Below are 17,496 nucleotides of genomic sequence, written 5' to 3'. Positions count from 1 at the left end.
AACTAGGTCTAAAATACTTCATTAAGTCACCAAAATCTATTCAATGCTTCTAAGGTCCTTGAATTTACAAAGTGCCAAGGATTAGAATAAAACTTTTCACACCTGAATCCTTGGACATGAAATCTAGATACTTAACCCCATGAGCAACCGACTTAGTTCAAATTCAACAAGTCTTTCATGTAGATACGCTTTTATCCCCACTATCGATGATGCTTGAGATTTATACACATTATATTACCACGAGTCAAACGTAAAGACTTTCTAAGATCACTCAAATAATTTATGTTTCAAATATTTAGAAACAACACCCAACGACCTCCAAAGCTAGAAGAAAGTCCTTTCTTGACCTCTAACATTCAACTTTAAAACCCGGGTCTTATGAGTAATCTAATCTAAATGCTTAGATTAAATGGGCATGTAAGATTCAAAGGAAATTCACTTAAATTAGTCCAAAACTTGTCAAGAACTAACTAAATTACTCTTAACTTCAACAGACAACATCCTAACCACCTTCTAAGTTCAAAATCAAGCATCCACCACCATGGTTTACTCGATACTAGCACTAAGATTAGATGGATACTCAAGATCGACAAAAAGCTTAAAATCTTACCCAAGTTGTGCCAAACACCTAATTTCGAGATTTCGAATGGCTGGACAGCAATTCAAACTCTTCTACAACTCGAATCTAGCATAAAAAAGTAGTGGATAATGAGAAAATCAAGTCGAAACTCAATGGGTATTCAAAAACACCTAAAATACAACCTCGAACCGAAGGAATCTTACTCTAAAAATTGGATTTAAATGAAGAAGGGATATAGATGGTGATTGACTTGATCTCTGGCGAGCTACCATGCACGATAATTGTAGGGGAGGCATCAGAGAACCGACTTGTGACTGGTGTGAAGGACGACGTGGCTGGGTTTTGTCGTTGGTGTGCAGGTCGTCGTCTGGTGAGTCGAACGACACATCAATAAATGAAGAATAGAGGTGCAGCGCGGATGCTAGATAACATGAAGGAACGAGCAGCGTAGCTGACAGTGTTGGCTTGACGAACAACATAGAGGCCATGCACCGCTCGTGGCTGATTTGAAGCTTGTGGAAGCGACGTAAGTGTGGCAGGCAAAAATTGAAAGAGAACCCAATGACGAAGGTGAATGGCTCGAAGAGAAGAGGGCTTGCATGCTTGCTCGTGAAATTTCTAGATTTTTCTTTCCTCTTTCTCCCCCCAATTTTTTTGCTAATAATATATGAAAATTTACAAAATTGCCTCTTGCTTAAAAAATAAAGTCACCTTTTCCTTTATGTTACTCTTTTCAAATACCTAACAAAGTTTCAAATTTTCTTATTAAAAAAGTAAACCATAAAAATTTGAAAAATGAATTTAAACTTGGTTCTCACAACTTAGGAATTATTAAAATAAATAACCAATACAAGAAATCGGAAAGAGAGCTTACAGTATGTGAGACGTGTACCTAAGGAAAGAGGTAAAAATATAACCAAATGTTTTGAAGAAGACATTTTGAATGAAGGATGCGATAATAACTTGGTGTTGAGTTAGTTCATGGGGTAAATGAGATGACGCGATAAGACATGTTGCGTTTAAGAATTAGTAGGCGATTGGAATTCTTCGCAGAATGAAATTAGGCGAGGGCGATGTCTAACTTGATTTGACAAGGATTTATGTGTAAGGTTAAGAGCTAATAATGTTTAGGTTAAACGTGAAGTTTATACGTGTACCAGTAACAATAAAAGCTGACGAGTTATTAAAAGAACTATGGATGGCTCATCTTTTTTGGAATTGGTATAAATAGATGATGGAGTTAGATTAATAAGAAGTTTGGTGTAGGAAATAAAAAAGGAAGTGAAGTGTTGAGTTGACCCTAAGTGTCAAGAGGAAAAGCTGATCTAGGCAATCTATGAGAAGGAAAAACAAGTAGTGGTGAGTGGTTTCTTATAAAAGTGTTATTTACATGAAAAGTTTTCTTTAAGTTATTGTTGATTTGAAAAGATGTTTTGTATTTGAAATATCTTAAATATATTTCAAATGATGTTTTATGTATGTATAAAGTATGTTTTATAAATGTGAAACTATGTTCAAACCATTAATTAGTCTTCTTCCAGTCATTGAGCTAACTGTTATGTACACATAAGGGGTAAAGGATACCATGTAAAAAAGAACTGCATGGTGGAATGAAGTCGGCTAATGCATAAAAGACATGTATTATGTTAGGCGGCTTATGCAACATGGATTGGATAAGGATATTCTTGGATGTACTGTTTATGAAAATGATATCACTATAGTCTAAACGCGATATGATGAGTCTTGGCATAGAGAATGATTCAAGTTCTTGACGAAAGGATTATTTGGGACTAATGTGTGTTTATGTGAAAAGATGTGTTTACGTGATTTGATATGAAATGATGATGTTTATGAAATGTATTCCGAAAAGGTTTTCCCTAAAATTCTTCACTGAGTCTCGTGACTTATGTTTTAAGTTTTTCACTCCTCAGGTGTTTTGTTCAGGCGTTAAGGCCAAAGTAAGGAAAGGATGAGAAGCTACTAGACAAGAAGAGATTGTCAGTCGTTTAGTTTAAAGTTTGAGTTATTTCCTATGTATTGTGTTAAAAGCTGTAAAACACATGATTTCGGGTTAATAAAAGAATAGTTTATATTATTTTTGTTGTGTTAAGTGCTTTATTGCCTAAAGTATGAATTTAAGTTGAAGTGTGAAGTCATCAAGCGTTTAGCAAAGCTTAAGGACCTAAAGATGAGTTGGCATTTAACAAGTAAAAAATGCTTATAGTCATACCGCGTCTCACATGGTTGCGGGGCGTGGTGTGACAATGTGTGACCGAGAGGTATTTTTGTTATTTCACGTTGTAGACTTGTGAGTTTTTTTCTTTTTCAAACTTATTATATATGGTGTAAATATTTTCGTGCTACGTTATATTTTTGAAAAAACCCTATAATTAATATGGAAAACTAAGTAAAAGTAATTATATTTGTCGAAATATAATTACTTATTAGAAGATAAATAATTATGATGAGTGAGGTTGATTTGATTGGGTTTATTGATGAAATAGAAGAAAGTGGAAAGTTATTTATTTCAATAAGGAAAATGAAAAGGTAAATAATAACAATAATAATAAAGTATTATGATTATTATTATTTATAAATAGGCCTTGGTTTGTGATAACTTGTAAAAATACAAGTTATTGTGGCCTTTTATATAGAATAGTGAAGCCAAAATATAGAAGAAGTATATCAAAACACGTAGTTTATGTTGAAAATGCACAAATATTTAGAAATACACTTTGCATAAGCATCCATGCTTGTTTCACCCTTTTTAGAGTTTTAACGCAGACTAAAGAACAAAAAGAAGAAGCTAGTGAATTGTTTACAAAGGCTGCTTTCGACATTGATACAACTAAAATTGGCGAAAATACCAAATGATCATGTGAGAAGAGATTCACTAGAAGACAAAAGCAGTAGCTGGAGTTATGTGACTTGTTTACAAAAGTAGTATTTGGAGTTATGTGACTTGTTTTTCGCCCAAAAGTTGTCTATAAAAAGGCTCCTTCTACACCATTTAGAAAAACATGGCTTAAATGAGCCAAAACCTTCACTATAAGAAAATATGTATTTTCCGATGTACAACACAGACATCAAGATAAGTGATGGGGAGAGAAAAAGCTTCTTCCAATGCTGTAGAAGCTCTATCGGGAAAGGTTGACAACTTCGACGTGACATACGGCTACATTAGTATAAGTAAATTTAATAAAAAAATTACAAACATCTTTTGACATCGTTATGCATGGTGTGGGAAGAAGTTTATAATTTCTTTTAATATATTTAATATAAACTTCTTCCGATGATGTTATGCATGACATTAAAAAAAGTTTATAATTTTTTTAATATATTTAACTTCTCCCGACGTTGTTATGCATGGCATTGAGAAAAATTTATAATTTTTTTAATATATTTAACTTCTTCTGACACCGTTATGCATGCTGTCGGAAAAAATAATATATTTAACTTCTATTGACTCCATTTTAAAATATATATCTAAGGAAGAATGTTGAAATCTCAAAGTGATGGGTGTGTAAGTTAATTTGGGAGAATTTGAAGGTTAGTCATTGGTAATTTTTTTTGTTAACTAAGGTTATTAAAAAACTTCCCTCTTGTTTAGGATTTAATTTAATTAAGAAAAATTTAATGAAATATTGTTTTAGCTAATCTCAAGTAAGAGATTCTACTACTGAACGCTCAAATGAAAATTGTAAAAGCTTGCATGTATTGACAGCACTAAAATGCATAGAGAAGTTTCAAGAATTGTTGACTGATCTTATGTGATGTTTATGCGTGTTTGGATTATGTGCATATGGACTGTTATGATTGATGTTTCATGTCATGTTTATGTAGACTGTTACATGTTTTTTGGACTATTCGTTTTTGTTAGCTTTGGCTATTAGGATGTGTACCTATATGCACGGTGTCCCTCAGGATCACCACCTTTCACAGTTATGACATGTATGTTCGAGAGGATCGGACCACTCGGAAATTATATTTTTATGATACGTGTGGTTATGATTATGCACATGACCTTGCCTGTGTTAAACTAGAATTGCATGAATGTTATAAATAAATCGTGAAAGATTTGGTAGTGGAATTTAAGAAAAATGCCAACACATAGAGGTGCTCAAAGGAGTGATCAGAGAGGCAAAGGAGCTGGCGTAATCAGCTTGCTGAGCAAGTTGCCAACATCATTGCACCCATCACCAACCCGGATTTGATCACCATGCCAACTAAATTGAAGCACAGATTTAGAGACATTGTGACAGAGGTGTCCAAGTAGTCCTTACTCAGACTCCAGTTGCACCACAGAACCTACCGACACAATTGTCAGTCGAGGCTAAGTATATATGTGATTTCAGGAAGTAGGAATTGAAAACCTTTAATGGATCATTGGAGGACCCCACCAAGGTGGAATTGTGGTTATCTTCTTTGGAAACCATCTTCTGTTACATGAGAATCCTTGACAACCAGAAGGTTCAATGTGCAATGTTCCTGCTCAAAGAGAGAGGTGCCACCTGGTGGCAGTCAATAGAAAGGATGCTTAGTAGAGATGTCAACTAGATTACATGAGACCAGTTCAAGGAAAGCTTCTACCCCAAGTTTTTCTCTTCAGACATCAAGGATGCCAAGCGTTAGGAGTTCCTAGACCTGTAGCAAGGCCAGATGACAGTTAAGCAGTACAACATGGAGTTTGATATGTTGTTCCGCTTTTTCCCTTAAATTAGTTGGGACTGAAGCTGCTGGAGCTGAGAGATTTGTTAGAGGCCTAAGGAAAGAGATTTTTGATGTTTTATTAGAGCCATCAAAAGTCAACTACTCAAGTTGAGGCACTACGCCTAGTAGTGGACATGAGCGTATAGGAGGAATAGGGTGATTATTATTATTTATAAATAGGCATCGGTTTGTATGCATTAAAAGAAAAAGAGAAAAGAAGACAAAAGGGTCTTCTCCTTCGATAACCTAATAGCTGTAGCGTGCAACATTTTGTCAACCTCTTCGCCTCGCCGCTATCAAGCACATGTCTTTATAATATATAATATATATTTTATATCTTATGTAAAATCATAAATATATTGACCACGTGTGATATTTAAAAAGATGTAAGATTAAAAAAGTATATTAAAACTTAATTCTATATCTTATTTGGATTTGAAGGGTTGATTTTGATTTGTCGAAGTTTCATTAACTTAATAGTATCAAACAAATTTTAACATTTGCTCGTAGAGTTATTTTTAATTATAATAAAATAAATTAAAATATTTACAAATATAATAAAATATATAGCAAATATGTGATCAACGATAGATTATTATCATGACATATATAGATCTATAGAGATCGATCACAAATAGAATGTGATATTTTGTTGTATTTGTAAATATTTTCAGTATTTTGTTATTTAAAATAAATTTTCTTAATTAAAAGATAATATAAATTTTGGATTTATTATTCTTCTGCTTTTGAATTTTGTTATTAGACTTCAAAATTTTAGATTAAAATCGAAACATCGAGTACAAATAAAAAGGAATGGAAGAGTAACATATACTGAAAATGTTATAAGGATTACTTGGGACAAAAACTATCTAAAACCATAACAAAGTAAATATTATTTAGTTTCAACATTAATAACTCAAAACCATCATTTGCTATAATATTTACTACTAACAACTGTATTTAATGTTTTCTTTAAGTAAAATAGTTTACACTTCAAACACGTACTTTTATAAGTTAAACTAAAGTAATCTACGTCTTAAATATAAACTATAATAACCCTATAATAACCAACCACGTACTATCCAATATCTTACATAGTTGATGATTTACGTATACTTTTCTAAAATTTTGAAAATAAATTTACATTTTGTTTCTTATTTTTAATTTGGATATTTTTATATTATTTAATTAATTCTAATAAAAGTTAACGTTGAACGACTCATTTTAAAATTTATCAAATATAAAGATACTTAGCTAAGATCATACTAAAATCAAATAGAATAAACTCAAAAACTAAAAAAAAAAAAAAAAAAAAGCCTAAAAGACCACAAGAAAATCATATATATATTTTTTAAGCTTTCCTAACAACGGTTGAAAATGAAAACATTTATGAGTTTTTCATTTTTTTAGAAAAATATTTTTATTAAAAATAAACTGTTTTGTTAAATATGTAATTTTTTTTTTATTAATTGTAAATTACAACAAAGGAGCACGATAAACAAATAATTGAAAATAGTGATTATCAATGTGAAGTGGTGGCGGGTAGTTGTCAAAGTTGGCTGGTAGTAGGGGTGTTTGGAGGTTGTCAAACATGGATGGTGATCAACAACAAAGTTGGTTCATGATTGTGGTCGAAGTTGGACAAACAACTATTATGTTTGGAGATGACACTACTGTGATAGCCATAACACCATAAAGGAAGTAAAGCAGATCACTTTTGAAGCGTTTTGGTAATTTTAAGAATTATATAAGTTAGGGACAAATCAACCATTAGTTAAAAATTGTTTCAAAAACATTAAATAAAAAAATAACCATTTTTTTTATTAAAAAATCATCTTGTCCACATCTACTTTAAAGGGTTGACAAATTGCAACATTTATGTTTGTGTATCATACAAAATTAACTTATCATAATTTTTTATATCACAAAATGATCTTCTTATCAAATATTTTAATTTATAGTGTATATATATATATGATGAATTGAATATTTTTATATTCGAGAGATTGCTAATAATATTATTATATGGATAAGTAGTTGGTTTGGTATATTCTCCCGTGGTAATTAGATATGAAATAGAAGATATAACGAATCATCGAGTTGACTACAAGTATTAATGAAATATTCCATTTTGTTTTCTCCTAACGTGGAAAATGATGGTTTTTTCTTTTATTAGTATATGTAGTATATAGTTTAAGTTTTCGAATATTCATTTGATGCATTTTTTTAAGTAATAAAATAAACTAAAATATTTATTCACGATAGAAATTAGACTTCTATAACCGTCTATCAATATTACTTATAGAAACATATTAGTTGTCTATTAATATCTATTATTGATAGAATCTAAAAATTTTGCTATATGTTATAAATATTTTATCAAATTCCTACTTTCGATAATTCCCCTATGCGGCTTTAACTTTTGTACATATATTAATAACATTTGGAGAGTTTTTCTAGTACGTCATCAACTTCAAATTTTGTTCTAAGAGTACTACGTGGAGAGTTTTTCTTGCCAGTTAAAACAATATTGAAAGATGATTTAATTAACTTATGTAAAATAATTGAAAGATTATTTAACTAATTTGAAAATCTAAATCTAATTGAAAGATAGGTTAAAGATAGGTTAAATCATAATTTAATTGATATTCATATATATATATATATATATATATATATATATATATATATATATATATATATATATATATATATATATATATAATACATTAAAACAAAAATTAAACGATTTTGTGGAATAATTGACCTATAAAATATTATTAACGATTTAAACGCGTTTGGTAGATTTAATTAATTGGAAGTACAGCTCGAAATTATTATATTAGGATTTCAAATGCACTATATACTTCACGCTACGATTGATTGTTAAAATTAGCTCAAACAAGAGCAAAACCTTGGCTTGCTAATGGATACAATGGTGAAGGCTGATCAAATCCCATTTGGGGAGAGAAAATGGACAAACAGAGACAAATATATGGCAGCTCTTTTTGTTATTATGCACTTCATTTGTATTCTTGCACCCTTCCATTTCAATTGGAATGCATTTTGGGTCGCTACTCTGTTATACTTCTTCAGTTTTTTTGGAATCAATATTTCGTATCATAGAAATCTTTCACATAGAAGTTTCAGACTCTCCAAATGGCTCGAATACTTTTTTGCATATTGTGGAGCTCTCGCTTTTCAGGTTTGATATTCTTAATACTTTCTTCTTTCTTTCTTATTTGACATTAAAAAAATATTGAGAGACGTTCTAATGTATCTACTTTTGTAAGTAGTTTCAATGTTATATTCTAAAAGAAACTAAAACATATTATACTTACTGTTTTTTTTTTTTAAATTTTAGGGTGATCCAATCGATTGGGTGAGTACACATCGATGTCATCATCAATTTGCTGATACAAAAAATGATCCACATAGTCCTATTCAAGGATTTTGGTTTAGTTATTTCACTTGGCTTTTGGATTCCAATGCTTTGACTAAAAGAGTTTGTCCACAGTATTTTATTGATCATAAAGATACAGATAAAACCATCTTCACATTGGTTTTAAAGTATGGAAGACCAAATAATGTTGGCGACTTGGAGAAACAGTCCTTCTATAGGTTTCTTCGCAAAACTTATTTTCTTCATCAACTTGCTCTTGCAATCCTTCTTTATGCGGTTGGAGGAACACCTTTTCTTGTATGGGGAATGGTAAAATAAAATTACTTATTTATTTATTAACAAAATTAATCAAAATATTTATAGATATATAATAAAATACTATTGTTATCGACAATGAAATAGTTATATACACATATAAACTACAATTATCATCTACCACTAATAATAGACGACAGCGATAGACATCAATCAATGTTACTCATTTATAAACAATGACATAATTTTATTATATTTCTATATATTTACAACGTTATTATCGCTTGAAACAAGTATTTTTATATTTGAATATATATTTTTATTTGAACTTATAAATGAAGCAAGCATATGATACTTTATATTATTATAAATAAGATTCATTGTTTTGCAGTTTGTGAGGACCATAGCATTCCTACATGTGACCTTTATGTTGAATTCAATATGTCATACATTTGGAAATCAACCATGGAACACTGGAGATTTGTCTAAAAATACTTGGTATAAGTGCTTTTGTATATATATATTTTTTCATTTTATCTTCATCTTCATATAGTTGTGACCTTTATTTTAGTTAGCTATTAATATTCTTTAAATACGGTAAATTTAAGTGGTTAATATATGCCAACCAAATTAAGAAAAACATTTTAAAAAGTAGTTTCTTAAACAAAGTATAAATATAAGTCATTTATAAAATAAACGGCTACTAATCATATTAGTTAACGTGTGAAAAATTCATTAGTCAACAAATAATACAATAAATGCGAGGCTTTGATAATATCAATGATTAATTTTAAAAAAAATTATCAATGATTAATCTTTAAAAAAATTATCAATGATTAATCTTTAAAAAAATTATCAATGATATCTTCCAATGTCATAACTGTAGTTAGTGGTAGAAAAATTGATTATCCAACTCTTTTAAAATTACAAATAATCTTTCATATATCTCTAATTGTAGTTTAAAAGGAAAAAGAAATCAGCATATATTAACTAGTTTATGTCTTGAATGGTTCATAGTTACGTAACCCATAACAGTTCACACTTCGAAAAAAGCCACCTAAAAGGTTTAAGGGTTGGGAGGAGAGCATAAAAATATGAGAGTTCTTGGACTAACTTGCAATAGTAAAGGATCTTCCCTCATAGGTAGGCTGTTGCTTCGTTAAAATATTCAGGTACTTGTACTGAGGCGAAAATGAGAGAAACACGTATTTTTGTTTATTTTTATTCTTTTTCTTTCTTTAAATGTTATGAAATTAAACTTGGATCTGTAATTTCAATTATATAATAACTAAATCTAAACATTTTATTATTTTATTGATTCTAATTCCATCTTCCTAATCATTCTTTTTTTCTTTTTTTAATAAAGAAGAGCTTTTCCTCTATTTCAATTCCTTCTCCGACGAATGCACGTTCGAAGTGGGTATTGTGTTAACTTTAGAGAGCAATTGACATAAATGATTCCCACCAAATTTGCTTTCAAGATAATAATTTCCACAACACGAAGCTTTACATCCATATTAGACCAGATGACATATATAGCATATATATCATTAGTGAATTGGAATAGACAATCGTGACCAGATGACATATATAGCATATATATCATTAGTGAATTGGAATAGACAATCGTTGAATGTTGTGTTTCTAAAGTAAACAAAGCTAACTCCACATTATAGCTAAAGCCTTTCTATGTTGCAAATTAATTAATTAACACAATATTTTTTGTTTGTTTTTAGGTGGATGTGTTTGCTTACACTTGGAGAAAGTTGGCATAATAACCATCATGCATTCGAGTATTCAGCCAGACAAGGACTTGAATGGTGGCAGATCGACATTTGTTGGTACATTATTTGGTTTCTTCAAGTCATTGGATTAGCAACTGAGGTTAAAGTACCCTCTCAATCTCACAAGCAAAGACTACAAGCTTTGGACCAAACCAAAAGAAAAGAACTTTGAGAATGATCGCTTTTAAATAGAAATAAATTTTCTTCCACAAATGTTCAAGAATAGAATAAAAATTAAGGTCTGGTTCATTTTGTTTTCAAATTTATAAAAACCTAGGGTTCAGTCCTTAAAAATTTTGAAAAATATATTTGCTTTAGTCTTCTGGCAGCAAGACTTTGTAACTTTTAAATATAGAAGGTGGGGTGGCTATCTTTAAATCTTTTAAATGACTAGACATTAGGGTTGACTAAGATAATAAATATAAGCAGATGAACTTTAGATTAAGAATTCCTACATATAACTATTTCTTCTTTTTCAATGTGTAAACTATTGTGTGTGTATAGCATATATTTATGTGGTATTACTTATGTGTTAAAAAATAGACTATTGCATATATTTACCGAGTGAAGAAAATTTAATTTAAAGTTATGTAATTTGGATTAATTTTTGAAGCATTTAATTTTGAAAATAAGTTTATATTGAAAAGGTTTAAGGGGCCGTTTGGGGAAGGGTTGAGTTATGGAAGGGTTAGGGTTATGATAAAACTAGTATTATGATAAAACTAGTGTTATGATAAAACTAGTGTTATGATAAAACTAGTTTTATGATAAAAGTTGTTTGGGGGAAAGGTTATGTGGGTAGTGTTATGATAGTGTTATGATAAGATGTATTTGAGGGAAGAGTTATTTAGGTAATGTTATGATAGTTTTATGATAAGATGTGTTTGGGGGTAGTGTTTATATGGGTAGGGTTATGATAAGATGTGTTTGGGGGAAGTGTTGTATTTGTAGTGATGTGATATATTTATTATTTAATTAATTTTTTTAGCAAATTCATATTTAAAATCCAATGGTCAAAGTGAATTATTTGGAAATTTTGAAGATGAAAATTAAATTACGTCACATTCATTTTACTAGTTCAAATATATGAAAACAAAAACAAATAACTAGCAATATCATTCGAAAACACCAATCAAAAGCAGTTAACAGGTACAAACATAAACAGAAAACATAACAATACTCCGTGCAAGTAAAACAAACAATCAGCTAGCACCTCGTATGAGCATCGTGCAGTAGTCAAGCTTCTCCTCATCTGACAGTTCGAGGAAACCCTTCATGTCCGTTAAATTGTTCATTAGTATTTGATTACATTGTGCCATGTCCAACCTACTGAGCTGATGTATGACACGCAATGCGCGAACCACCTCTCTACGGACCCTGCTTTCATCCTCCAGTGCCAATCGTGCGACCACTCTACAATGAGTCTCAGTTGGTCAGTTTGAAGAGCCATGACATCCTTAATGACATCAGCTGTTTTCGAAGTCTGCCCTCCCCGCCTACGCTTCGAGCCGCTTGAAGTCGTCCTATTATCGGTTCCTCGACCTGGTCGTGCGATGTCGTCTTGTGACATGTTAAACCTATGGCTGGACATGGAAGGAATTTCCATATCATTGAGATCCACGTGAGGAAATTCCTCAAACCCAAGAGGAACGTTGGATCCGACATCGGCAAAGGTCTCTGCATGGGCGCCCGTTGCACGATCTTTCCCGAATACATACGCCAACTCGTCGTAATATGGGAAAGGGTTATTTAGCAGCCCCTTCGCTGTAGGATGACTCTGCATAGGAAAGAAAAATCAAATATTAGACTTTTCACATACCATGACCCAGTTGTCAAATAACTCGTTCTCAACAACGATGCACTTCGCATCGTCATTCCAACCAAACCCACTGCATGACGGGCCGCGCATTTCTGTGATTGCCTGGTATGAGCGCTTCAACGTCTTTATGCGACAGTCGATCACTTTGGTCGCATGTACATTGCATCCCGGCAACTTCGCGACCATCATTCGCAGAAGTTGTGCCATTGTTTGACTTCGATCCATCAGCAGACACCAACTCGACCATACACGCGACGAGGGTTGCCTCCTCCTCCTTCATCCATACACACTTAGAAGCACGTGATGAACTTGCCATACTGACAATCATACAACCATGCATTTGTTTAAGTACCTTCAATAAACAAGAAGGAATAATTATTAAAATACACAAGAAGGCAAAATTCTCAAATTCGTTTTTCATACTGCATGCATACATTCAAGCGTACAGGAAGACACACCCAATACTAACTAAATACAAGTACAGGAATACGAAATCGACACGAAAGCCTATTCGTTACGAAACTGCCATTCATTGAACATCTCTACGGCCAAATCATCCCTCCACTGCGTCCATTCGTTTGAGTTCTCAACGAACTGAATGTCATCACCTCCAATCGTGGCGTAGGTGGAGTCTCCTTCATCAACGAAATTGACATTCGTCATCTCGTGGTTGATGAGCTTGTGTAGTGGGCAACACGCTAGAATTGTTCGACATTGAATTTGCACGGGATAGTACAACTTGCCAGGAAAGATTTGTTGGAATTTTTTGTCCTAAAACTCGTAGTTTGTAAATCATATTCTATTCAATAAAGTTGTTATTGAGAAATTAAATATTATAATCTTAAATCCAATAAATCAAAGTTCCAAGGCTATTTTTTGAATAAACTTGAACTTTATGTGTAAACATAAACGTGGATCAAGTTCGAGTATATAGCCTAAATAGTCTATAGTATATGAAATAAAGGTTGGGCGCCTTATTTTGAGAGACTATGGATGCGGCCCACTTTGTAGTACAAACGATGTGATCCTAATCGTTCATGTAGAGACATGAAAGTGGGGGCATCCTATGTAAAATGTTTACATAAGACTGAACCATGAATTAGTCATTTTTACGTTATAACACCGTTTACTGTTTAAAACTGACTATCTCAATTATTGATGACCTAGGTAACTTAGTCTTAATCCTGAGTTAACTATGAACTCCTGTTCATACGAGATTATCCTTAGATCTGCATAGGTGAGGGCAGCTCATCAGCGTTGGCCCAATAAGCCTCCCATTTCAGGGGTAAGATCGGGTGGATAGCTGGGAACATAGGGTACAAGATGGAATTCACTCCTACCCGCTTTAGGGTTAGTAGATAGGTTGCTCTCTTAAGCACTGAATCCAAGTCTTGAACAAGGGGCCCCACCCTCTCATTGGCCCGAGAGGGATTAAGTTTATAGGTTGAACCTTAAACCAATTGTTCAATAGTGGATTAGTGGGACTTAAGGAGCAAGATGTAATCTTGGGGGTAAAACGGTATTTTGACCCAGCCAAGGTTACGAGCAACCTGTGAAGGATTAACTTACTGATTATGGTTTTATCAAATGGACACAAATATATCTATAGTGAGGGGAGTGCAACTACGGGACTTTAGTGGAATGACCCGTTAGTTAACGAATGTTGATTAACTCGGTTTAAAAGAGTTTAGCTAGTTAATCTTGAATCGTTGGAGCCCATGATCTATAGGTCCATTAGGTTCCTCTGCTAGCTCATATGGATTAAACTTAGAACAGTGTGATGAAATAAGTCGAATTGTTCGAATAGGGAGAAGAAAGGAAAACCGACATATACAGTGATATAATCGTCGGTCTTCTAATTAGAAATAGAGCTTTATGTTTTACATACTATAAGTATGAATGCGGATTCATACTAAGAAGCTCGGAATTGGTCAAAAATAGTAAAAAGTCAAAATGTTGACTTTTGACTTTGAAAAGTCAAACTTTGACCGGCCTTATATTCAAATGTGATTTGAATTTTGGAAAAATGAATGCGGATTCATGCTCGGGAGGTTGGAATTAGTCAAGACGGACAAAATGGTAAAAAGTCAAAATATTGACTTTTGACTTAGAAAAGTCAAAGTTTGACTTTTGACTAGAAAAATCTAATGACCATTTTACCCTTGGACTAAGTTAGTGGGAAAATCCAACATTTTGTTGGATAATCCCACTAACTCTTAGTGGGATATGTGGCTATATGAGATATAGACACCTAGCCCACTAAGTTCCACTAATTGTTAGTGGAATATTAGGTGTTGAGATTTGGCAATTGAATTGCATGCATTTTTGCATGTAATTAGGCTATAAATAGAGATGTTTTCAAATGTTGAAGGACTTTTGCCTCTTTTATCATTTTCATAATCTCAACAAAAGAAAAAAGAAAGCTTCCAATCTCATTTTATCTCCATTACTTTCTACACCAAAATTGGGTCCCACAACCCGGTTCTTTGTCTAGAGGATAGCAGTTGAGTACTAGTGGTGGTCTCGGGTAGAATTGGTAAGAAGACATCAAACCTTTTGTAAGCTTCAAAGGTAATACTTCTTAAAACCCTAATTTGATTAGTTTATGGTTACATGTTAATTGTGGCAATTAGGGTAGAAATTCGATTCTTTTTCCGCTGTGCATGACTTAGTTCTATCAGGATTGTCCATCGACCCTTCAACAACTCGAACGCTCGTTCAATAACATTCCTAGCGGTAGAATGTTTCATGTTGAAGTACTCTTTTGCGGTGGCAGGGGCATTTCCCGCTCCTCGCCACTCTTTCAAGTGGTATCTTTGTCCTCTATAGGGAGCTAGAAATCCCTCTGCATTGGGATATATGGCGTCGCATAGATAGTAATAACCTGTTATGAATGCGTCAGATTGAACTAATTTGCTTGACGTTGTAGGAAGTATATGTTCGAGGCATAAAACATTTGATTATCCTGAGGAACATGCAGCCCATTTGGTTGTGCAATAGCATCTTGAAGAATGCGTGAATCTGCTGCAGATCCTTTCCAACCAGCCAATACGAAGATGAAGTCGCCTTTCGTATCACACACACCGAGGACGTTTGTGGCAACTTCTCCCTTACGTGTTCTATACCTAGGCCTATCGGTTTGCGGCACGTTCACCTTGATGTACGTGTCATCAAATGCCCCAAGGTAGTTCTGCAGAATGAAATACCACCCAGTTAGTCACTGGAAGTGGTGATTGATAAGTAACGGGATATAGTAATATGCGGACCTCGAAGCAACTCCATCTTGAATCAGTGCGTGTGTTAGTCACTGGCTGGGGTTTCTTCAACAACTCATCGTGCAATCGCAACACCACCAACAGTACGAGGTTAAAGTGACGGGAAACAGTCTCTCCTAATCGCACGAAATCCCGCTGGATGATTCTATTCTTGACATCATGTGCCAATACATGCAGAAACATGGCGACCATCTCCTTGACATCGACGATTTCGGTCGACATCAGACCAACAATCGTCCTTAGTAAGTGACATAGAATGGAAAAAGTTCGTCTGTCCATTCTGGTACTTTCACAACAAACAAGGTCGGAGGAGTGTATCATACGAAAGTATGATAGTTGTCTAATTTGATGCCTAAATTCGTAAGGTGTATGGGACACCCGCTTATTGTCATTCATTAGTGCATCCAATAGCAGTACTAACTGATTATGGGTGGATGTGAAGACAGCTAGTATAGTGCGAATGTTTTAGTTATCCATTTCAGGGTAGCGCCTACGAACCTCACGATCTATTTTTAGCACTGTAATGCTAGTATACCTTAAATGCATACATTAATATAAATATTTATGTACTTCTAACATAATTATGTAAAATGAACTTATGCATCAACAATATGTTACTAGTATGAGTATGTTCGAACCGTAAACCAAAACAAACTGTTTGAAATTCACGTTGTTCAGTTTAAAAAGCGTGGCTAATATTGAAAGAAAACAGTTGGCTATTTTTTGAAAAACAAGTACGATGTGGTCAATCATAACAGTTGGCTAATATCAAAAGTATTATTATTTTTCCTTTTATTTTAAAACTTGTTTCAACCCTATTTTCTGTTTATCTTTTTTTTTAAAAAAATTGTTTCTTCCACATTTTCAAAAAAGCCTTTCAGTTGCTTACAAGTGTCTGTGAAAATTTTGGGTTGGAAATGTATTTGTTTACAATTGCTTACAAATGCCCATGAAAATTTTGTTTATTTGCAGTTGGAAATGTATTTTTGTACAAATGTTGATGTCATTTTATTTATTTTATAACAAACTATACACGTTTTCTGAAAATGAAATTGATGGTAAAATTACATGTTTTACCTTGGTACGAAAAAATAAAAGTAATAAAATGCTAGAAAATGTCATTTGATGTTCAAAATAGGCTTTGTCAACCAAAAATAGCATTATTTTATGCAAATTTTTTAAATTGCAAAAAAAACTTTTGTACTTTGAATAAATTCATTGTGATTTCCAGTTTCATACTACTGATATGGTTGTGTGGGTATACACTTTGTGTACGAAATTTTTATAAAAATGAAGACATTTTTTTAAACTGAAACAAACTGTCAAATAAAAAAATACAGTTACATTTGGAATCATGAAAAAAAAAAAGAATTCTTTATTACCGAATATGGTCACTAAAGTCCGAAGTACAATATGGAAGAATGCAAAAGTATTAACTGACAATATTTGAAAATAAAGTAGTACAATATAAAGCGCCAATGCCTCGTACTTCTGACGAACGAAGTAGGAAGTCAGATATCCTGCAAATAAAGAAATGAAATTAGTGTACCGACATAAGAAAAGTACAAGTACAAATAGTATAAAGATGAGATGCATCGATTACGTACCGTATTGTTTGGAAGAATGTCAAGGTGAAATTGAAAAAAGAAGATTGATTAAAATGAATGAGC

At 32.7% G+C, this 17,496-nt stretch overlaps 2 protein-coding genes across 3 annotated transcripts; one reads left to right on the top strand and one right to left on the bottom strand.

Annotated features, from left to right (window-relative positions):
- The first annotated feature begins 8,182 nt into the window (after positions 1-8,182).
- LOC116402852 (palmitoyl-monogalactosyldiacylglycerol delta-7 desaturase, chloroplastic-like) lies at positions 8,183-10,945 on the top strand. 2 transcript variants are annotated; one of them, XM_031883257.1, is made up of 4 exons: positions 8,183-8,495; positions 8,655-8,990; positions 9,340-9,446; positions 10,685-10,945. In XM_031883257.1, the coding sequence occupies exons 1-4, from the start codon at positions 8,217-8,219 to the stop codon at positions 10,902-10,904; spliced, it is 942 nt and encodes a 313-aa protein (XP_031739117.1). In that variant the 5' UTR covers positions 8,183-8,216; the 3' UTR covers positions 10,905-10,945. The 2 variants fall into 2 exon arrangements, with proteins under 2 accessions (XP_031739117.1, XP_031739114.1); XM_031883254.1 differs by having other exon boundaries at positions 8,655-9,002.
- A 4,514-nt stretch (positions 10,946-15,459) lies between these two features.
- LOC116404129 lies at positions 15,460-16,048 on the bottom strand. Its single transcript, XM_031886379.1, has 2 exons — positions 15,860-16,048; positions 15,460-15,741 (listed from the first exon to the last, which is right to left on the bottom strand). Exons 1-2 carry the CDS (start codon positions 16,046-16,048, stop codon positions 15,460-15,462), a joined length of 471 nt encoding a protein of 156 aa, XP_031742239.1.
- Between the last annotated feature and the right edge of the window lie 1,448 nt (positions 16,049-17,496).

The sequence above is a fragment of the Cucumis sativus genome, chromosome 1 (assembly GCF_000004075.3).
Source record: "Cucumis sativus cultivar 9930 chromosome 1, Cucumber_9930_V3, whole genome shotgun sequence".
Classification (NCBI taxonomy): domain Eukaryota; kingdom Viridiplantae; phylum Streptophyta; class Magnoliopsida; order Cucurbitales; family Cucurbitaceae; genus Cucumis; species Cucumis sativus.
This window is presented reverse-complemented; position numbering and strand designations above follow the sequence as displayed.